This window comes from Erythrolamprus reginae, chromosome Z, assembly GCF_031021105.1.
Source record: "Erythrolamprus reginae isolate rEryReg1 chromosome Z, rEryReg1.hap1, whole genome shotgun sequence".
NCBI lineage: Eukaryota > Metazoa > Chordata > Lepidosauria > Squamata > Dipsadidae > Erythrolamprus > Erythrolamprus reginae.
The window spans coordinates 92249156-92273314 of NC_091963.1; the positions used below are offsets into that span (position 1 = coordinate 92249156).

Here is a 24159-nt window from a genome sequence, read left to right on the forward strand (position 1 = left end):
AAAGCCTGAGAAAATGGTGCGATACAAGCATATATCAAAACCTCTTTTCCACCCCCCTTGGGACAATGCCCAATCCCCATTGTCCATATTCATCAGGTGGGACATCTTGGCCCTCACATCACTCTTCTGGAATTTTTCCTCTAACGATCTTCTCCTGGTACCTAGGAAAACGAAACCTAACTCTCCTTCTGTGCTCTTCCCACCCACACCCTTATCTCTAACCCACCCCATAACTATTGACAACCAAGCGAAAGAATACAGCAGCATAGCGAAGGTTGACAATGATTCTCTTCCTCTCCCTCTGCTCTCTTAGTTCATTCTGCTGATTCACTGTGACTGATGTAGTAAACTCTGTGTTAATTTGATGTATTTGTAAGTTGTAATGTATGTCTGATATGTAAGACAAAATACAGGCTCGTAATATTGTTGTATTGAGAGTTATTGAATGATTTGAATGTGAATCATCAAACTGTTTAACTTAACTGTGCTATTTCTAAAAGTAAATACGATTTACATTTTTTGTATGACCCAAATAATTACTCATATCTCCTGGATACTGCTGGGATCCCATGTTTCCTCTGTGCATGTCCTTGATAACTCAGGGGTTCTGCATGCTTAATAAAATGTAGTGCTGAAAAATAACAATTTTGATTTTAGAGTTCAAATCCTAAAATATGTATGTGTCCTTGAGAAATGGCAAAGAGATTTGTAAAAACACAGATGTATTACAGGCAAATTGTCAGAAATACAGTGGTACCTCGGTTTTCGAACGCTTCCCTTCTCGTACATTTCGGATATCGAACAAAATTTTCTGCAAAAATTTGCTTCAATATCTCGAACAGCCAGAGAAAATTTTGTTCATTATCTGAAATGTAATCCCGGCAGCTTCAGGGCGCTGAGGAGCTCTCTAAGAGCTCCAAGCTGCAGGAAAGGTGGGGGCTGCTGCAATCCCGGCAGCTTTGGGGGGCTCCTTTCCTCATTGCTTCGTTTTATTACCTGTAAGGAGCTTCAAAAACTTTTTTCCTGTGGCTGCAACAGCGGCGATTCTCCGTACTGAAGGAGCGGGTACAGCAGTCACATGGGTTGCTCATGTCCAATCCGGTGGAACTGAGCCTAGTATTAAAAAAGCTTGCCGGATCCGCCCCTTCTCCAGAATTCGCTCAGTTCGCATATCCTGCGGTTGTATTGTGATAGCTCGTTCAACATTCTAACACCTTCCCTTCGTTCCTTTTCTTCAAAAGTAGTAAGATTTGTTTTATCATTATTATTTACTTGCACCAATAGTGCCAGCCGTTTGCGGCTCGGCTTTTTTCCTTTGGAGAAGTTGCGGTTTCGTTTCCCCCCGGCGGTTTTGCCGGTTACGATTCCTGCGGCCGCTTGTGGATTCTTCTAATCCTTTGGCCTGGAGGTCCTGGTGCAAGTATTAATCTATTGAATTATTGATTATTTATTGTATACAATATATTTAAGGGCTTAAGAAATACCTCCTGCGGAGTGAGACGCCTTCTAGTCTCCTGGACTTAGTCGATCGCTTCCCCTTTAAGAAATTTACGGGGCGATTTTTTCGGCGCGAAGGCCTTCGCGCCCTTTTTAAATCTAGGCCTCTCGTGTTGGCCTCCTGCCAGCCGCGTAGGCCTCAGTCCACCGCGTGGATCCCGGAGCGGGCCTTGGGGGTCCCAGGCTAAATTCTCCACCAGCTAAGCCTCCAACCAGAGTGCCTTGGTTTACTTAATTATAAAGTTTAGGGAGGCTGGCCCCGCTGGATTTGGGGGCACGAACTCTGGGTTTGCCCAGATTGTCCTCAAGTTTCAGCAGCTTCGAGGCCTCGAAGCAGGATCCATTCCTCTTGGGAAGTCCTTGAAATTCTTCTCCTTATTATTCAGTTATTGGCTCAGCCTTGTCTTCTGTTAATTGTCAGACTATGGCTACCTTTCCCAAGAGAGGCACAACTAAAGGTCCCAGAGAGGCCAGGCCTACAGGCGATGAGATTACTAGTATCCCCCAGGCCTCTTCCTCCTCTTCTCCAGGGGCCCGCCCCTCGACCAAGGTCACCAGGGCCGAGAAGAGAAGGGACCTAGCCCTACAAAAAATCATGACAAATCAGCAAAACGTTTGAAAGTGCAGGCCCAAGTAATCAGTAGTCAAGACCCACCAGAGGCTTCTAGTCTTCCTCCTTCTGGGGTCCCTGTGTTATCTCTGGATGAGCCAAACCTAGACAGACCCCAACCTAACCTATGGGGCATAGGTCCAGAGGAACCAGATATTATTGAAGATTCCCCCCAGCCAGGATCCTCCCAGGCCTTTAGGGATTCTTCTGCCATTTCTGCTGATATTTCCAGCTTACCTCCTGAGTTCCAGTCTATTTTTGCTGTGTTGTCCAAAGCCATTGATGCCAAACTCTCCACCATCAATGAGCTTCCCTTACCTCTTCCTCCTTCTCGCTCCTCCCGCCCCTTGGGTTCTCCCCTAGCGGTCAGAGCTCCTATTCAGGATGATTCAGATTCCTCCCAGGATGAATATGAGGATATAGAGGATGATGAGGATGCTTTTCAAGGCCTATCAGATGATGAGGAATCCCAAATAAAGGTTCCTCCTCCAATTACTATTTTTCCTTCTCAATTATTCAAATCTCTCCTCCTCAAAGCTAGAATTTCTACGGGATTAGCGGCCCAGGAGAAACAAGCCTCCACTTCCACTGATCCCCCGGAGGAGAATTTACCTTACTTCACAGAGGAACAGGAGGATAACGAGGTAATTCCTATGCCTAAGTTGTTTAAAGATGCTTTACTCAAACAGTGGGAATTTCCAGCCTCTGGCCTTAATCCCTCCACCAAGGACAGAAAGTTGTACAAACTTTCCTCTTCCTATGAAGAGCTTCTATCCTTTCCCAAACCGGATGAACCTGTCAAGATTCTTCACTCGGCAGCGGCTGTGCCAGGCGAGGCGGAGGAAGTCCTCCGCCCAGAGGACAAGCGCATTGAGCAAATGCTCAAAAGAGGATTCACCGCTGATTCCTGGGCTACTAAAAGCTCTGCAGCGGCTTCCTTTTTCTCCAGAGCCATGCTGTTGTGGCTTCGCCAACTTCAACAGCATATTCCTCCCGATGACTTGAGAGGTCAACAAGACTTCAACAAGGTCTTTGCAGCTGCCCAGTACGTGGCTGATGCCACCTTGCAATCTACTAGATTTTCTGCTAAGTCTATTGCAGCTTCTACTACGGCAAGAAGACTCCTATGGATTCGCCCTTGGCAAGCGGGAGTTCGCCAAAAGTGGCAGTTATCCCAGGGTCCCTTAAAGCGCGACCTTCTCTTCGGTGATCTTCTGGATCCACTCCTCACGGAAACCACGGACAAGAAGAAAGTTTTGGGTCCAACCACTAAAAAGGCTACCAAAACGCAGTCCTTTCGTCGCCCAGGGCGCCAGCAAGATCAAGCGGCTTCCTACCAGAGATCTCCAGGTCAGTATTCCCCCCGCTTTCGTTCCCAAGGTAGGAACTCCAGGGGTAGAGGGTTTCGCTTCCAAAGGGGAGCTTCCTCTAACAGGGCTTCAAAAAAACCTAGATGGTAATCTTACCTCTATTCCCATAGGGGGTCGCCTAGCTCATTTCGCCTCTAATTGGCGTCTCACCTCCAAGGACCCTTGGGTCATTGACACTGTTCAAACAGGCCTTCTTTTAGAATTTATTTCTCCTTCCCCTAAACGTTTTATTTCCTGCCCTTCTCCCAGGTCATCCTCAGATTGTAACCGTATGGAGGAGGCCATTTCTCATCTATTGTCCATCAGAGCCATTCAACCGGTCCCTTCCGGTCAGAAGGGCCTAGGTTTTTACTCCATCCTATTTATGGTTCCAAAGTCCTCCGGAGGTTGGAGAGCTATTTTGGATTTAAAGAAACTAAATTTATTCATCAAATATAGGAAGTTTAAGATGCACTCCTTGTCTTCTATTTTGGCCGCCATTCACTCGGGAGATTTCATGGTCTCCTTAGACCTCACTGAGGCCTACCTTCACATTCCTATAGCCAAATGCCACAGAAAACTTTTACGTTTTTCCTTTCAAGGCAGGCATTTCCAGTATAGGGCGATGCCATTTGGCCTTTCCTCGGCCCCTCGGGTCTTTACAAAGCTCTTGGGGTCCCTGGCGGCCTATATCAGGGCGTTTCCCATCCACATTTTATGTTATCTTGATGATATTTTGATTCATGGGAACTCCCTGGAGAAAGTGAAAACAGACCTTTCTGTCACCATGTCAGTCCTTCAGGACCATGGATTTTCCATCAACTTTGATAAAAGCCACCTCCAACCTTCCACATCCATTTCTCACCTGGGATCCATTATTGATTCAGAATCCTCCCAGGTTTTTCTCTCTCCCGAGAGAAAACTCAGTATAGTGGAGTTAATTTCTAGCATTTTATCTAATTCTTCAGTTTCCATAGTCACTCTATCTTCCCTTTTGGGGAAGATGGTGTCATGCATAGGCATCATCCCCTGGGCTCGCCTTCATGCTAGGGAACTCCAGTGGCTCCTGTTACCTTTTCAGAGATCAGGGCACAGCAACTCAAATCGACGCATTGTCATCCCACTGAGTGTTCGCAGATCCTTCAAGTGGTGGAAGTCTCCGGCCATGGACAGAGGATCCCCGTTCAGGTGCCCGGATCAATTTGTCATCACCACAGATGCCAGTCTATCGGGATGGGGCGCCCACGCCCAGGGGATGATAGCCCAGGGCACGTGGTCCCCGGAGGAAGCTTCCAGGCCAATCAATTGGCTAGAGTTAAGAGCCGTTTCCCTGGCTCTGAAGCATTTCTCTCCTCGCATTCCCAACCGGCACGTTCTCATTCTCACCGACAACATTGCCACGAAAAGCCATATTTGCAGACAGGGGGGCACGAGATCCAAGGCTCTCATGAGGGAGGCCCTCAAGTTGGGCCTTTGGGCGGAAAAACATCTCCAGTCGCTCCTAGCCGATCACATCTCGGGGAGTCTCAACGTCCAGGCGGATTGGCTATCCCGGGCAACGATAGACCCAGGAGAGTGGAACCTCCATCAAGACCTGTTCCATCAAATCACCCTCAGATTCGGCCTACCAATCCTGGATCTCTTCGCGACCAATGCGAACGCCCAACTCCCTCGCTTCTATTCCAGATTTCCATCCCCGGGAGCGGAAGCAATCAATGCCCTCCGGAGTCCATGGCCTCCAGGCCTACTCTACGCATTTCCTCCAATTCCAATCCTCCCGGACGTGATTCACAAGGTCCTCACCGAGAGGGCCCGAGTAATCCTAATCGCCCCTCACTGGCCCCGCCGGCCCTGGTTCGCGGATCTCCAACAGCTGTCCGTCCAGGACCCCTGGCGACTCCCCGTTTCGGGGGATATGCTGCGGCAGGGGGCCTCTTTCCATCCAGACCCGGAGTGGTTCCACCTCACCGCCTGGCTGTTATCAGGAGAGATTTAGAACTGCGTGGTCATGACCCCGATTCAGTGGAGGTCATTTTAAAGGCCAGAAGGGGTTCGACCAATCGAATCTACGACCACACGTGGTCCAAGTTTCACCAGTGGTGTCTACAGGAAGGTCTCTCCCCTCTGTGCATCCCCATACACAGAATAATTTCCTTCCTTATGCAAGGCTTCCATAAAGGACTTTCCACCAGCACCCTCCGGCGTCATCTGGCAGCCATTTCATCTGTCCTAGGAGGTCCCCGCAGACAGCCTCTCCGATCCTTCCCTGAAGTTCAGGAATTCCTCAAGGGCATAGCCAATCTCAGACCTTCCAAGGTCCACAGGTACCCATCCTGGGATTTGCCACGGGTTCTCCATTCCCTCACGCAGGCACCATACGAACCCCTAAAATCGGCGTCCCTCAGGTACCTATCCTTTAAGGTAGCATTCCTGGTGGCTATTACCTCTGCCCGACGCATTTCGGAGCTGGCTGCCCTCTCAATCAGGCAGGACCTTTGCCAATTCCATCAGGACAAGGTAGTCTTGCGACTGGACCCCACCTTCTTACCCAAGGTCAGTTCCATGTTCCACAGATCTCAGGATATTGTCCTACCTTCCTTCTGCCTCCAACGAGACCATCCCTTGGCAATTAGATGGCACACCCTGGATCTCACCAGAGCGCTGAGAATCTATATCCAACGCACAGGACCCTTTCGGAGGTCAGAAGCACTTTTTGTAGCCTATCATCCCAGAGTCATGGGGGCCAAAGTGTCTTCAACAGTAATAGGCCGTTGGATCAGAGGGACTATATCTAAGGCCTATGAGTCGGCCTCCCTCTCAGTTCCAAGGAACATCACAGCGCATTCCACCAGGAGCGCAGCCACCTCGGCCGCTTGGGCGACTCAAGCCCCGTTGGAGGAGGTCTGCAAAGCAGCCACTTGGGCCTCGCCAAATTCCTTCATCAGGCACTACAAGATCGATTCTTACGCTTCAGCGGACGCTGCCTTCGGCAGAAGGGTACTCCAATCCGTTATCTCACACGATAGCAAGCTAATCCCACCCTAGGGACCATCTATTGGGTATGTCCCATGTGACTGCTGGACCCGCTCCTTCAGTACGGAGAATAGGCGTTGATTGCTTACCTGAACGCCTCTTCTCGTACGGTGAGCGGGTACAGCAGTCACTTCCCGCCCTTGTATGTGTCTTCTTTACCTTTCTATATCTTTCTTCCTCTAACAATGAGAGTTGAACACTACAGAGCTTCACAACTGAGCCTAGTCTATGGATTCGCGAATTCTGGGGAAGGGGCGGATCCGGCAAGCTTTTTTAATACTAGGCTCAGTTCCACCGGATTGGACATGAGCAACCCATGTGACTGCTGTACCCGCTCACCGTACGAGAAGAGGCGTTCAGGTAAGCAATCAACGCCTATTTCCCTTCCAGTAGCAAGAGCGCCGGGAACGTCACATGATGAAGAGAAGCTGCTGGAGCGGCAGCAATTGCTGAGATGGCTCCGCCGGCTTCCCTTCATCACGTGACGTTCCCAGCGCTCTTCCTACTGGATGGGAAATCGCCGCTGTTGCAGCCACAGGAAAAAAGTTTTTGAAGCTCCTTACAGGTAATAAAACGAAGCAATGAGGAAAGGAGCCCCCAGAAGCTGCCATCCCGGCAGCTTCAGGGCGCTGAGGAGCTCTCTAAGAGCTCCAAGCTGCAGGAAAGGTGGGGGCTGCTGCAATCCCGGCAGCTCTGGGGGGCTCTTTTCCTCATTGCTTCGTTTTATTACCTGTAAGGAGCTTCAAAAACTTTTTTCCTGTGGCTGCAACAGCGGCGATTTCCCTTCAGTAGCAAGAGCCCCGGGAAGTCACGTAATGAAGAGAAGCTGCTGGAGCGGCAGCAATTGCTGAGATGGCTCCGCCGGCTTCCCTTCATCACGTGACGTTCCCGGCGCTCTTCCTACTGGAAGGGAAATCGCCGCTGTTGCAGACACAGGAAAAAAGTTTTTGAAGCTCCTTACAGGTAATAAAACAAAGCAATGAGGAAAGGAGCCCCCCAAAGCTGCCGGGATTGCAGCAGCCCCCACCTTTCCTGCAGCTTGGAGTAGCGAATTTATTTATCCCATTGGAAATAAAGAAAATAGATTTAATTGGTTCCCAGCGAGTTAACAGGGGTTGGGAACCAATTAAATCCATTTCCATTATTTCCTATGGGATAAATAAATTCGGTACTCAACCAAATCGGTTCTCGACCACACTTCTGGAACGAATTGTGGTCGAGTACCGAGGTGCCACTGTAATTAACTAGAGTCTCACATTTTGTATATTTTCGCTTTATTTTTGCATTGTGTAGAACAGGTGCTCCCAATCTTTATGGCACTGATTTCATGGAAGACAATTTTTCCATGGATTGTTGGGGAGACGGGAATTATTTCAGTTTCACTCACTTAGCTGCCAGTCACCTCCAGCTTACAGCCCCTTTCTTAATAATACATAGACTTGTTCCGTTCCATGGTCCAGGAGTTGGGAACCCCTGGAAAAAGTAATATCACATATTACTTTAAAATGAGTTTAAATTTAGTGAATGTTATCTGTAGATTACTGAGGATGTGAATATTTCTGATTTTTCCCCCCAAATATGTTTTGTATGTATTAATATATAAACCTTTCTTTGTTGGACATTATACTATTGTCTTCACTTTTGGTTAATAGCTTTTTTTAAATGGCTCAGACAGATATTTGTCTTGGATCTGTTCCCTGGATCTGCAAATTGCAAGGATAGAAACAGACCTTCAAACTATTCAAAAATCTTATTGTACTTGATTATATCATATAGCTTTTGGTTTGTAAAGTATTTCTTCATTTCTCCATAGGGCGTTTGGTCAACCCTTCCAGTCAATGAGAAAAAGCTCAATGCTGCTTTCAGATCAGCAAGAAGTGTGATCTTAATATTTTCTGTAAGAGAGAGTGGAAAATTCCAAGGTAAGTGCAGGTAATCTCGACTTACAACCAGAATTGAGTCTCAAATTTCAGTTGTTAAACAACACAGCTATTAAAGTGAGTTTTGCCCCATTTTATGACTTTTCCTGCCAGTGTTGCTAAGTGAATCACTACATTTATTAAATTAATAAGACAGTTGTTAAATGAATCTCTTTTCCCTGTTGACTTTGCTTGTCAGAAGGTCATGAAAGGTGATCTCATGACCCCAGGACACTAATATGAGCCACTTGCCAAGGGTCCAAATTTTGATCATGTGGCCATGGGATGCTGCAACTGTCGTAAGTGTGAAAAATTGTCACTTTTTTCAGTGCTGTTCTAACTTCTAACAGTCACTAAATGAATGGTTGTGAGTTGAGGACTGCTTGTAAAAGGAATACTTACATTCATTAAAAAATATATTGGGGTTATTATTAAATTATTATTTCACACTTTTTAAATTCTTACAGGATTTGCCAGGCTTGCTTCTGAATCTCACCATGGAGGGTCTCCCATACATTGGGTGCTACCTGCAGGAATGAATGCAAAAATGCTGGGAGGAGTATTTAAGATAGATTGGATATGCAGGTAAAATGGGTGGAAATTAGAAAATAAAAGTGTGGTTGGATGGGCTATTTGTTATAGAACAAATGTATAATGTTTATGTGGCAGGTTATAGCTTCATACCAGAGCCTCCATCCAAATTCAACTTATCTTAAACAAAAGCAAAACAAAAACCCAGTAATATCAGATCTAATTAGTACTTTGATGAAAAACAACCAGAATATCTTAGGACTATATAGACCTGGATTTTTATGGCCCGCAAGCCATATCCAGTCAATGGGCTGTCCCTGTCCAACCCATGGCCTTGGTGGGGGCAGAGGCAATATCAGGAATCAACAGTCTGCAATAATCCAAGTTTCTCATGTGGACTCTTGGAAAAATAAATTGCTTACCTCTGGGCTATAGGATCAAATGAGAAATTTAGAAATATCTTGGTAGATAGAATTGTGAATCATATCTGTATTGATACCAAGAAAATAATATGAATATGATCGTGTGGGTGCCAAGATCCTATCTCAAGAAACAGTTGACTTTGAGTGTAGTATTGAAAGGTAAAATTATTTCAATGGCCTGGAGCTCCATATTTTCATGTGTCAAAGTCAGGGATTGTCATATCTCATCCCCCCCCCCCCGCCCCCCGGTATAATTCCTCTGCTGTTTTAAGATATTTACAGTTTCCAAATTACTGCCTTTTCATCTTATCATTCTTTGGGTTGTGGATGTTTTCTGTTAATGATCGATGGATGGGTTCCTTTCCTTGGATTTTGAAAGAGAAGTCAAAGTTGTTTTTTTCTCCTCTAGTGAGAAGTTGTGCTTACAAATGTGACCAATCCATAGGAGATTTTGAGAAATATTATTTTAAAAATCATTATGTATTTTATCCCTTTCAGTTTAGTAAGGATTAGAATCCCATTTTATTCAAAAGCCTAGAATTAGTAGCAGGTTTTTTTCACTAGAAATATCAATGAAAATAGTGCAACCGAATTGAATCAAATTTCAAACACTGTGTAGAGGAATTTCACTAGTAATTATAAGTTTGCTAAAGGTAAGCTTGGAATTTGATTCTAAAAAATAATGCCACAAAGATTTTCCCCAAACCAAGTAGAATGTTTAGTTCGCTAAAAATCAAACCTGATCCTTTTTCAGATGATTAACCTCTCTATTATAGAGAAAATTTACGAATAGTCAACAACTTTATGGCTCATAGTCGATCAATCCTGGGTTCTATCATAGCATTCAGTTTTGCTTTTCTATTTCAGACTCCTCTTTTCTTGCCTTGTTTAACTTTTAGAGTTGCAGATATGAAGAGTACAGGGTCAAAAAGTTTTCCAGCATCATTATTATGCAATTCATATAGAGAAAATTACATATCAATTTGCTTCCTTTGTTGCCAGCAAAAACCAGGGGTATGGATGAAAGCATTTGTGAAAATTGGATAGGAAGAAAAAATAAAGGAAAGTTTAAATTACCTGCCTTAGATTTTCTTAATCAGAACTGAGGACAGATTTTAGGAATTGTAATATTTGCTTTGTGGGGTGAACATTATGATGCAATGGAATAGTCTCTAAGCTTTGCTTCATTCATTAGACCCATTGCTAATTCTTGTATTTTTAAGATACACTTCATTATATGAGAGTGTCATCATATTTTTAGGCGTGAATTGCCATTCACAAAATCTGCTCACCTGACGAATCCTTGGAATGAACATAAACCAGTAAAGATTGGACGTGATGGACAGGTTTGTCAACTGCCTTTGACTGCTCTTCAGAACTTTTAATCTCAGTATTTTAAAATATTCTTAATGGGTTTTTCATGATATATTTGTTCATCTTTGACAGCTAATTCTGCTAATCTTGCTTTATCTACATAATATTGTCTACATAATATTGTCACATTATGGTAAAAAGATTGCACACCCAAATATTGAAAGTATCTTGGGATGTACATCAAGTTCCTTTGAAATAAAATACAGTATACTATTGTAAGCAAATTTCTATGACAAGATTGCATGAAGCCAGATTCAAAGCACTCATAATGAAGGGAAATGGTAATTGAATTGATAAGAAGAAAGATGACAAAACAATACTGGTAAATATATCACAGCCACAGCATGTCATAGATTGGCATTCTCTTTTTGCACAAATTGTGAAGTAAAGACTTGTATGAAAACTGCCTTACTAAGAATGCATATTTAAGTTGCAGTGTGCATTAAATTAAACATAGAGAGGCAGACATTGATTTATAATTGGGGAGGAATTTCCATCACTAAGTTAAGCACTCAAAAAGCATGATCACACCAATTAGCATTAGAAATCCCTGCAGTTTCAATAGCCATTGTTAACTGAATCCTATAGTCATTAGGAGACAACATCCTGCCAACTTTCTTCAATTTAAGTCATTGGGAAAGCTGGCAGGAAGTTGCAAGTTTCAGGTTTGCAAACAGGTAAGTGGAAGCAGCTAGGTGAGAGAAAGGGAAAGGGGTGCTGGTGAAGGCTGGTGTGTATGTGTTTGTGATGCAGATGGGGAGCATGTATATGAGAATGTAGGTTGAGGAGAGTGCTAGAAGTGTGTGAGAGGCTGGCATAGTGTAAGCAAATAGAAGCTAAAAGTGGAGAATTATCTGAGAAACTTGTGACCTTTGCCAGCTCTCCCATTCATTTTCTCAAGCTGAACAGGGTGGCAGTCATGTGATTGCAGGGGGCTTGGCAACTGGGAATGTAAATGGATTGCCAAACACTTAGATTGTGACCAGATATCTTCAAGGATGCTGGGATAGCCAGAACTCCCAAGGATTGTTGTAACCATCACTTGTTCAGCATTATCATGGCTTTGAATGGTTACTGACTGAGTGGTAATAGGTGTGGGATTACCTGTAACTGTCCACCTGCCTTGATCCATCTCTTTTGTTAAGTTCATTAAAATTACTACAACATATTGCAATTCAAGTGGCTTAATGGGCCTGTTACTTTAAGCTTTTACATGTCCCTTAAATTAAGCATAGCATTCATAAAATGTATTCACTTAATCTTAGAATGAAACCTTATAATTATACATTGATTCCTTTGTGGGCTCTACTATAATTGATTCCTTTGTGTGGGCTCTACTATGAAGTGATAACATCAGTATTTAATTTCTACAGGAAATTGAGCTTGAATGTGGAACCCAACTTTGTCTCCTATTCCCCCCTGATGAAAGTATTGACTTATATCAAGTCATTCATAAAATGCGTCATAAGAGAAGAATGCACTCTCAGCCCCGGTCAAGAGGAAGGCCATCCCGCCGAGAGCCACTCCGAGATGTGGGAAGGTTAGAAACATTCTTTGGACTGATAATAGGCACATGTGTCAGAATAACGTGATGGAGGAATATGATTCATCAAAAAGCTATCCCTGCAATCAAGAAGAGAAAAAATCCTCACATCAAGCTACATGGACGGGTTTGTGGCTTCATTGAGGATTTCATTGTCCCTCTCCCCCAGTTTGTCACTTTCAAGAGGAAAATGGGGACATTTTGCTTACACAGAAAAGTTTATGTCAATCTAGTTTTGACTAGATTTTTAGTCTATTGTAGGTAAGCTGATTTTTTTCAAGACCAGGTTAGGTGGCGGAAAATCAAGTCTGTGTATTCCAAAATGTGTTAATATCTTGTAAAAGCCTTTTCTTTCAGGTATATCTCTGGATAAACCTTGTCAAATATGGGACTTTTATCAGGATCACTTATAATTTTGCAGAAGATGGTCGCCTCATTTTGAGGATAAAATATTTATAATATTTTGCTGTTCAAGAAGAGCGTGTTTGGGACTGTTTCAAATTGTATCACCGTTCTGTGATTATGCCCATTGCCAAATATTCTCTTACATCTTGCTGTGCTTCTGGAAGCCGTAGGTTCTCTCCAAAGGAAGTAGCCCTTGGAGACCCGGCAACAAACCAAAAAGAATGGCTGTTGCTGTGTCAGTGTATACAACCTTTCCAGATGCTGGCAGCACCCGTGGACTTAAAAGTTGTTTTAGAGGATCGCCATGGTTATTGATCACTACTGTATGAACTTACCAACCTTTCCCAGAAAGAAGGGTATATCTTGTTACAGAATTGGAGGAGTCTTTGCAAAGGACTGATAATAATTCCTCCTATCCAACACGTTTCCCTGATCCCTGTGTAGCCACTTTGTTTTCTGATAAATCTAAAGCATTTCTGCTAAAGACTGTGGTTTGGGCTGAAACCTTTTTGGTTAGACTTTCCAGTTTGTGGAAATGTCCTGTGGTAGGTACAGATATCCAACGAGTCCCCATATCCTTGCTCTTAAAGGACATTGTAACCTGTAGGTAGGAGGAATCCTGGCAGCAACCCCCCTTTCTTTGGGCATAAAAGGACTGAGCACCAAGATGGCTTTTGAAGTTAAGCCCTAAGAGATTTCCAGTACAATAAAGTATTTACAAGTGAAGGTTTTGCAATGGACTGCAAACTATACATTATAACACCATCACACCTTCTCAAGCCTGCCAGGGCCTCCATTTATGTATGTGGCTTTCACCTTAAAGTCAGTAGTTGGACTACTATATGAACTGTTACTATCATATATTATACCGGTCGTAAGTGCACACTCAAACTACAAGAAAGCGGTATGTTTATTTCTTACACCAGCTATTTTCTAAAACTCTTTTTTGCTGTACATACAGTTGCTTTATTTTCTCAGAATGTGATTCTTATTCTTAAGAATGATAATTTATAATAATAAGTGGGGAGGTGGGAGGAATCTTTTTATGGTCTATTCACATTTCCGTGTTAGGGAAATTGTGAAGGTACACTGGAAGGGAACACCAGGTAACTTGCTAATGAAGAGTGAAAAGCAAACTAGAACAACAAATCTGAAAGATAATTAAAAAACAATTTAAAATTCATTTTATTAAACTATACAGCAGCCTAAAATATTGGGATCTTTTTAAAATATTCTGCCTTAAATGTTTTTTTTCCCTGTACAGTAACAAGTAATTGTGTCTATGCAGGATGGGATTTGCATGTTGGAAATTGATCAAGGTTTTTACAGACCAAGTAAGACAGTTAATCAGATCAAATCTATAAAATAGTATTCACAAATTATGTAGCATGTTTTCAGGGTAAACTTCAATGTAGAGATTGTGTGAGCATCAAGTATATTCCATGCTGCTATTTTTATGGACAAAAGAGAACACAGGCCACAAAAAGTCAGTGGGAATTATAAAGAAATTTGTATTATGACTAGATTTACACTAGGTATGGTTGGATGAAGTTCCCTGTTAAGAATTTTCACATCATATTCTAGTTAAGAATAGACATTTTGTTGCTACTACAAATACAAATTCCTTGTACCGAATTCTTGGAAACTCATAGGGAATTACAGAAAACACACACACACAAAAGCTCCCAAAAGTTGTGAGCTCTTCTGGTGAGTCCTTCTAAAGATGTTGTGTTTACGTAAGTTGTTCCAAACAGTTCTTAATTATTGTCTAATTTATGTAGGCGTCGACCAGAGGATTATGATATTCATAACAGCAGAAAGAAACCAAGGATTGATTATCCCTCTGAGTTTCACCAAAGACCAGGTTAATATCTTACTGTTTAAATGCATATGCACAAATTTACAGATTTGTGTATTACAGTAGTCATCATGTGGGAATGTTAATATTAAATAAATTATTTAAATTTAAGGTCATAATGGCTTTGATTTAAGATATATGAGAACATTACAATACACATAAGAACAAAGGGATTTTCTTGGAATAACTCATTAATAAGATTCTAAAATAGTTATGCAATAACATGGCCTCGTTGGAACAAATAGAGAGGTGTAATATGGAGATACTTAAAAGCTCTTGTCAATCTAAGTCAAACTAAAAGTTAGACAAAGGAATCAAACTGCCTTGTATTCTGAGTAGTCCAAGCATTCATTTAATTTCACACAATGTCTTGGTGTGTGGTGGGGAGGGAACATAGGAACAGTGGTCTTTCATATAGTTTGTGGCTGAATAGATTCTAGCAGTTCCAGGCAGTCTGCAACATTTTACCACCTTTGCCATAAAGTGTTTCATAGTTATTTTAAAATTGAAATTTATGGGCCATTTGGGAAGAGAAAGTCACTCCTATGAGTAGCTAGGCAGTAGCATGCTTAAAGTAAAGATGGTAATGGCTATTTATGTTGCCAAATATAATAAACGTGATACGTAATGCTGCTTGATTTTAAACAGGGTATTTAAAAGACCCCAGATACCAAGATATAGACAGGTAAGAGATGTTTAACAATGCCATTTTCTAATTTAATATATCTGAGTATTTGTGTCTAATTTAATAAATCTTACTCTCAACAGACGATTTTCAGGAGTTCGGAGAGATGTCTTCTTAAATGGGGTAAGTTTATGGTATTGCATAGGCAGTAACCGCAGATGATTTTAATATTGCTTGATTTTGACATTCTTGTATATGTGTTTTTTGTAGTCTTACAATGATTATGTGAGAGAATTTCATAACATGGGACCACCACCGCCATGGCAAGGAATGGTTTGTAATTTTGAATTCTTTGACTTTAGTACATCCATAGTATAATAAGGGAATTGCTAAACACAGCATTTTGCTGTGATTTTAAGTCTGACTTGAAGATTTTCAGTAAATCTTTATGTGTAACTACCCAATTTTAGCTATTAATTTTAGTCAAATGAGTCTGATCAAGAAATAGTACCTGTGAAAATTCTTAGCATAGCAGTTTTCATTAATGAAATCAGTAGGATCCATGTAGTAATTGTAAGTTTCACATAATGTTTCTCATGCCATAATTTATTTGAAAATTACATGATCTTAGTGGGAAAGAACTGCATCAGGGTTATAGAATATCTATTTCCTCAACAACTTTAGCAAGCTCTTGATGACAAGACTTCGGGAATTAAAATAAGTGTTTTAAACACCATCGTAAGTTATTGTGGAATGCTTACTCCTTAAAATACACACACACACACACATACACCAGCACACATATACACCAGAATTTTTAAAAACAGCCCTTTGTTTTGTCCCTTGAGCTTTGGGAAGAGAGGCTGAGGTTTTGCACCCTTGAACTAAGCAATAAAGCAATGATTGAGAAGTAAGTGGAAATTAAAGCTCCTGATATTGAATCGATTTGTTGCTGCTATACAAAGCAATTCTTTGATATACAAAGCAATTATCCTGAAAATCTAGTTACACACTCAACCTGTAAAACATTTCAGAAAAGATTCTGCTGTATAATTATATAATAGAAATGAAAAGAAAAGCAGAATTAAAGCAGCTTACGCTGTCTATGTGGAAGAGTTATAGCATGATTAGCAAATAAATGATCAGATTGTAGCACAAGAGTTTTATAATGGCCACAGATGCTTTATGGACCTTAAAGCTCCCATTCCATCATAAATTTATTTATTTATTTATTTATTTATTTATTAGATTTGTATGCTACCCTTCTCTGAAGACTTGGGGTGGCTCACAAGACATAATATAAAACAGTGCATATAAACAAATCTAATTAATTAAAAACTACAAGCTAAAAACCCAATATAATATAATCAATCAGCAGATGATAAATGCAGATGGTTGTTAAGCAACCCAGCCATAAAAACCAGCTATAATGAAACCCATACTTGAAACACAGGTCTAAATCCTCTCTAAGGAAATGCTATGTTAGAAATAGTAACGTATCAGATAAGCATGAGGAGAAAGAAAAATGATCTCAATTAGTCAAGATGCAGTGGTATGTGTAAATGACCTTCAGAGATGCAGTGGAGGTACAGTTGGATAAGAGGCAGGTTAGCACTTAATGGGAATGTGGGTGAGAAATGTCTCAGAAGGGAACTTCCCTTAGTTTTTTGGTCTGTTAAAATGTTCTTAAAATTCTGTTAACTTTAATTTAATAATAAAGTAGAATTAGTTCATCTGGATACATTTCCTGTCTGGATTATGTTAGAAGGTTGACATAAATCATGTTATTCCAGAACATTTCTAGAATATTTCATTCCCCCACCCCCCCACCCCCGATGTTCTGGAATGATTCAGCTATTTTCTTGGGGAAGCTAGTCCTCCAAAATTGAAAATGATCTATAGCATTCAATACAGATTTTGGGTTTTACAATGGGTTTTTTAAAAAAAAAGATTACCACATCATGCCACCAAACTGTTTTAGCATTGTTTGAAAAAGAAGTTGAATATTCCAGGTCATTCAGTTTCAGTACAACTGCATGTAGAGTTTCAGTATTTTAGATTGTGATGCATTTTTTAAAAGAAAAATCCTTTTAAAACTTTTCCTGTTAAGACAAACTGAGAATTCATGTCAACCACTTCCATTTTGTTACTCCAGTATGTTTTTAAGTAGGTCTCCTGACAGCAATATAATTGAAATGGGTTGATTTGCAATAAAGGTTTGCAAGTGTACTTTATACTTTGTTAACTGATTAATTAGCATTTATATCTCAAACAAATAGCAATATAGTCATTTTAGGACAGTTACTGAAGCTAATTTAGGGGGGATGACACATGTGTCTTCTTGAGCTTTTCACAGTATTGAGATTTTAATATAAGTGGTATGAAAATAATATATTAAGTGGTATGAAAATCTAGTCATCACCTTCAGATACACTATGCTAAAGATACAGTATTCCAAAATACCTGCCAGATCGTTTTTCAGATATCACTTCTGATAGCCATGCTCTTTTGATGCATTTTTACATTATTTTTATCTAAGCACACACACTCACATGCCTATCTTTATTCATAATTTTTTTATTCCTACCCCTGGCAGCCATTAGTGAGAATTTTTCAGATTCTCATTATTGTAGTGTTTTTTTAAATGCAACATATCCAATTACTCAACCCATTGATTTTTCCCCCCCTATCTTCCCTTATATATCATTAACATATATTTCTCATTCTCCACAAATATATTTGTTTATGTTTATTCAAAATACATATTTTGTTTATTAATTGAATCACAGGGCTGGAAGGGACTTCAGAGATCTTCTAGTCCAATCTCCTGCCCAAGGCAAGAATCCTTGTGCCATCCCAGACAACTGAGTGTCCAATCTTTTCTTTAAAAGCTATTCCATTGCTTAATTGCTGTCACTGTCAGGAAATCTCTCATTAATAATAGGATCTTTAACAATCTTTAGAAAATAACTTCCTCATCTGTGATTACCACTTTAGTCTTGGAAGACACCTGTCATGTCAGCCCTAATCCTTCTCTTTGTTTGGCTAGACATACCTAGCTCCCTCAATTATTGATCATATTATTTAGCCTCCAGACCTCTTATCTGAGAGTGCTCTTCTCTGCAATCTTTCAAGGGTCTCAGAACTTTTTTTCTATCATGGTGACCAGAATTGGATGCAACATTCTAAATGTGGCTTCACGTATAGTGCAGTAGTATCTATTTTCATGATCTTGATGCTATTCTTCTGTTGATGCAGTCTAGAAATGCATTGGCTTTTTTTTTGACAACTACAGCATGCTACTGTTTCCTATTAATTAGTGGTCCACTAGGATTCCTAGATCTCTTTCATAATAACTTTTGTTGAACCAGGTATTACCTATTCTATACTTGTATATTTGTTTTTTCTTGCCTAAATGCCTTATTTTTCTCATTATTGAACTGCATCTTTCTGGATAGGCCCATTTTTCTAATCTATCAAGATCCTTCTGAATCTATATCTTCTAAAGTGTTTTAAAATTCCCCTCTGCTTGGTATCATCTGCAGATTTGATGAGGTCTTTCTATTCCCTTGTTTAGATTGTTTGTGAAGTTGTTGAAGAGTAAAGAAAAGAACTTTGAGCCTTGACAGAATAATACTACATGCTTCTATGTAGATGTAGCTCCATTGAGGGCTATATTCTGAGTGTGATTGGTCAGCCAACTGTGAATCTGGTGGTGTATTGTCTATCCTTCATTGAGAATAGACTGTGATCTACTTTGTCAAATGCCTTGCTGAAGTCCAAGTATACCATCTGTGTACTTGAAAATAAGACTGGGTCTTTATATTCATTTTTGTGCCAAGATTATGAATTAAGGCTTATTTTCTGGTTAGATCATATTTTTAAGGAAATAGGGTACTAAGTGCATCCATCTGGCTGACAGTTCACTGGGGCTTGTTTTGGGGGTAGAGCTTAAATTACAAGCATACTGAAAAATGCTAGGTCTTATTTTCTGATTGGGTCTTATTTTCGGGAAAACTGGGTATATCAATAGCATTTCCTTATCCTCTAATTTAATCACTTTATCAAAGAAGGAAGTAAAGTTTAACAAACCCAAGGTGGCATTAATTAATTGTCTTGTTCATTTCTAGGTGCCTCCAGATCTGCTGTTTTCATTATCTAGTTTTTAGATAATCTATATAGTTTTTCCTGGTATTGATGCTGGTGGACAAATGCAAAGAATGAATTAAGCAGTTCCATTTTTCCTTGATGCTTGTCAATATCTTGTCATTTTCTCTTTTTTCTTTGTTCTTTGCATGTTGAAAAAATTATATTTGACATTTATTGCAAATCTTAGTTCATTCTGATCCTTAATTATCTGATACCGTCCTTGCAGGTTCAAGTTATTGGTCGATATTTTGTTTTAGTTATGTGTGTGTGTCCATTCAAAAACTTACTTCATTCTGAGCATTAGCTTTCCTGTCTCCATGCTTGCAGATTCAGAGGACCATTCTGGGCTCTATCCAGTTGAAGCATAATTGATCTGAAATAACTTACTTTATTTATGGAATGCTTAGAAGTAGCTTAGTTTTTATTGTTTTATTAAACATTCACAAACAATCTATTTTATAAAATTACTTTAGCACAGCTTCCCTGAGCAAATTAATAAGAAACCTGGAAGATCCAGTCTCATAATTGTCAACCAGTATTTATTTATTTATTATACAGAGAAATTAATTTTCCAACAGTTTCTGTTCTTTAAAAAATTAATGTAATTTAGTATATAAGGGTTTCTCCATAAACAAATTATGGATAATATAAACTAAAAAAGTTAATTATTTCTCAGTAATAATGAGAGATAGGTGATTTTCTAAACAAAATCCAGATACAGTGGTACCTCTGCCTAGGAATGCTTCTACTTACAAACTTTTCTAGATAAGAATTGGGTGTTCAAGATTTTTTTTGCCTCTTCTCAAGAACCATTTTCTACTTACAAACCTGAGCCTCCGAAACTGTAACCAGAAAAGGCGGGGAGAAGCCTCTGTGGGGCCTCTCTAGGAATCTCATGGGAAGAAACAGGGCCGGAAAAGGTGGGGAGAAGCCTCCATGGGGCCTCTCTAGGAATCTCCTGGGAGGAAACAGGGCCTCTACCCTCCCTGTGGTTTCCCCAATCACACACATTATTTGCTTTTACATGGGAAAAATTGCTTCTTCTTACAAACTTTTCTATTTAAGAACCTGGTCACAGAACGAATTGAGTTCGTAAGTAGAGGTACCACTGTAGGGGAATATACTTTGAATTATCCTAAAACGAAAGTGGTTTTAAGTGACCAAATACGCATTTTTGAGCACTCAGTTTCCCCCTTTTAAAGAAGTGAGAGACTTGCATCAAATATGGTTTTTTTTACAATGTTATAAATAATTCTTTAGATTTCTTCATACATATTGTTTTCATTATGTTGTATGCCGCCCTGAGTCGCTTCAAGAAGGGTGGCATAGAAGTCAAATAAATAAATAAATAAATATCTAAAATTTGAAGGATGTTAACAATTTGGCGTGCAGTAATTCACTACAGTAATTTTGGAGGGCTGATACAAAAAAATTCCATTTGAACTGAGTTTGCTCCCAGTAAAGAAAGAAAACATAACTTCTGGCCTACTATTTTGCATCTTCTGCAAGTATTCGCAGTCTCAATTTATAACTCACCTAATAAAACGTTCCAGAAGTACTGATCCCTTTTATATATAACTACTGTTATCAGATCAACACAAAGTAGCTTCTCTAAATGTGGCCAAATTTTGTTATACTATATGCAAAATTAGGTAGATTCTACTACCATTTGATAATCCATTACTAATTGTAATATATTATTTGGTCTGCTTTTTATTTATGTTATTATTGTTCTTAAATGCTTTTATTTGCAATTATGGTCTTTAATAAAATTGATTAGAATGTCCAAATTGGTCTGAAATCAAATTTGTAGTTGTTGCACAGTCCTGGTGTAGATTTAATGATTTTAGTGATTTCAGTTGAAACTTTTATTAAACGATTGATCTTTCTTATTTATTGAATCCTATTCTATCTTGTTACAAAAAAAAAAGATTTTAAGGCTATCTTTTTTTAGCAATAGCTGTAAGAAAATGCTCTAAATAACTTCAGCTTTCCTGAGATCAGTTGTGAAAATGTACTTGTTGCAGAAGCATTTAATTGCATAACAATTCAAATACCATCCTAGATATTTATTGCAGAACTGCTCAAATGTTGAATTACATGTTGTTGATGCTGCTATGTTCTGGGGTAGTGGATTACTGGAATAACAAGTAATATATATATTTTTAGCCTCCTTACCCAGGTATAGAACAGCCTCCTCATCACCCATACTACCAGCACCATGCTCCTCCTCCACAGGCTCACCCTCCTTACTCAGGACACCATCCCATGCCACATGATGCACGGTACAGGGATAAGCGAGTGGTAAGTGTAGCCTGGATCATTGTTTTTCCAAGTTAGGAAAATGCACATATCATATTTCATTGAAAATCATTATATTCATTATAAGTTTATCTACGGCTAAACATCTAGAACTAGATAGTTTCAGAAGAGCCAATTTTATTAATAGTTAAGGCAACAGGCTAGAAAGCGGAAGTTCATGAGTTCTGATCCCACTTTAGATAGAAAGCCAGGCGGGTGAATAGTCACTTGGAATAGTCACTCTCAGCTCTACTTGGGAGTTAATGACAAGCCACTTCCCAAAACTTGGCAAAAATACTGCTGGGACTTGCCCATGCAGTTTCCTATAATCAGACACAATTGAAAAGAAAGGGGGAAAAGATATTTACATATTTGTAAAACTCAATATGGTAAGGTTTGCAGGCAGCATATTTCAAAAAATTCAGTTAAGAAAAAATAACAATCAGTATGTGGAAGCTGCAGAATGTAGAGAGATGGCCCTGAGGGAGAGTGGGGAACATTACCAAAGAATAAACATAGATTAAGCCTAAGATATGTAGTAACTAGGTGGAAACAACTCTTGACAGACATCTACCTAAATCTTCTAGTTATAAGAGAGGGGTGGTAGCACAATTCAAACTTGCAAGATTATTATTATCTTAATCAAAGCGGTCTTTAGTGCATGCTAAGAATTTATTAAATATGTTAACATTGCAACAGTGAACTATCACTGGATAATTGGTAGCCCTTTAGATCCAATAAGTTGCAATTTTAAACATAGTTATATTTAAACTTATTCTGTCTTCCATAGCATGACTATGACATGAGGGTAGATGACTTTCTACGTCGGACACAAGCAGTTGTCAGTGGCCGGAGAAGCAGGCCGAGAGAGAGAGAGCGGGATCGTGAACGAGATCGGCCCCGAGATAATCGAAGAGACAGGGATCGGGAACGAGGGAGGGAGAGGGAGAGGGAAAGAATATGTGATCGGGACAGAGACAGAGGGGAAAGAGGAAGATACAGAAGATAATGTATTGTGAAATTGCAGTTACTTAAAGAAGCAAAGGCTTGTATATTTGCGTGTTTACAAGTAGTAAACTTTTATTTTCCTAAGTCATCATACTTGATTGTGTAGATGAATTTATAATTGCCCCTGTTCCAAGCATGCTGTAAGCTGTGAACTGAAATACTTATTTCGGCCAAAAACATGCAAAGTTTGATTTTTCAGTTGATATTTTCATTTAAGCAGCATTTAGAAGACAAATTTAAAGAACGTAGAATTTTCCCAACATGTTTATCTTAACAATAATTTAATTTTATGTTCCTTTGAATACAGGTTATTAGCTGCCATGATTTTTGCTCTGTTTTTTGACATATAGCTTTTAATATTTCTTGGGAGGGAGGGTAAGCGTCGAATGCTGCTATCAAGTACGCAAAAATACTGGGTGTGTGATAGTTGGCTGTATGGCAGTATTGAAGCAGTCGCCTTTTGTTTTTCTGTTTCTGTTGTAAAGACAAAGCTTGTTCAATAATGAAAGCAATAGTAATATGTTATTGAACCTGTGCTCGGATTGTATTTTGTTTAATGCTCGTCTTATCACCTCATTTGCACCTTTTTTCTCCAAATTAACCATACTGTTTAGAATGTCCACTGTATGTGTGTGTGCATATATGCCTGAGCAAAAATGCTGTTGTATTCTACATTGCTACCATTTCTTTTTTTAAATAAATTGCTAATAAAATTCCATGGTTTCTGGCTTCTTAAAAAAAGGAAGATTAATGACTAATTTGTCAATGTCATTTCAGGCATTCAGGTCATAGCATGAGATAGGAAAAGAGGCACTGTCAGGGTTGTTCTCAAATAAATTTTAATTCTTATCCAATGTATTTAAATTTGTGGTATATATATTAACAACTCCATAAAAATATAAAGTATGGGAATCTCAGATTCAGGAAAGTACGTAATTTACTGCCTGCAAGAATGCTTGTTTATGCCTGAGATGAAGCAAATTGTCTGATATTACAATACCCTGATATTCTACGAAATTATAGTTATTCTCTAATGAAAAAGCTAGACGTATAAAGTTTCTGGACATTTTGGTTCTATAAATAATATTTCTCCTTTTTTCCTACTAAAATAGAACAAAAAACAGCAATACCTGGTATTCTTTGCCAATCTTGTTATTTTGTCATTACAGGAATATAATGCTGTTTATGTATAATTGCTCATAAAAACATTTAATATAACATTAATATTGATTAACCAATTTGAAAGTGTGATTGGGTATTTTTGAAGCAAACTGATATTAGAAATCAGTTATAATTTATATAGAAAATGCATTGATGTGATCAATGAAAGGGTTAATATTCTGACTTCAAAACCCTTTGTATTTCTATTAAAATAGTGTTTTCTTTTAACTTTTTTGTGGTGTTTTCTTCTTTTATGAAATAAAAGCATTAAAAGGCCAGAAAGAGGAATTTCTTCCAAAGCTACATTAACAAGTAAACATGCAACAGGTAAAACAATTGGTTAACTGATCTTAATACAGCATGTATTCAAAAGA

General features: G+C 39.5%; 1 protein-coding gene across 8 annotated transcripts in view; it reads left to right on the forward strand.

Moving 5' to 3' along the window:
* The window catches only part of YTHDC1 (YTH N6-methyladenosine RNA binding protein C1), a 149346-nt gene extending 125333 nt beyond the window's left edge, over positions 1 to 24013 (forward strand). For all 8 annotated transcript variants that reach the window (XM_070726965.1, XM_070726968.1, XM_070726964.1 and 5 more), the window contains 10 exons: positions 8303 to 8411; positions 8876 to 8993; positions 10623 to 10707; positions 12109 to 12275; positions 14465 to 14547; positions 15190 to 15226; positions 15310 to 15349; positions 15437 to 15499; positions 21485 to 21619; positions 22407 to 24013. In XM_070726965.1, the coding sequence (XP_070583066.1) occupies positions 8303 to 8411; positions 8876 to 8993; positions 10623 to 10707; positions 12109 to 12275; positions 14465 to 14547; positions 15190 to 15226; positions 15310 to 15349; positions 15437 to 15499; positions 21485 to 21619; positions 22407 to 22625 (1056 nt within the window). In that variant the 3' untranslated portion in view covers positions 22626 to 24013. The remainder of the gene's footprint in view (positions 1 to 8302; positions 8412 to 8875; positions 8994 to 10622; positions 10708 to 12108; positions 12276 to 14464; positions 14548 to 15189; positions 15227 to 15309; positions 15350 to 15436; positions 15500 to 21484; positions 21620 to 22406) is intronic.
* The last annotated feature ends 146 nt before the right edge of the window (positions 24014 to 24159 follow it).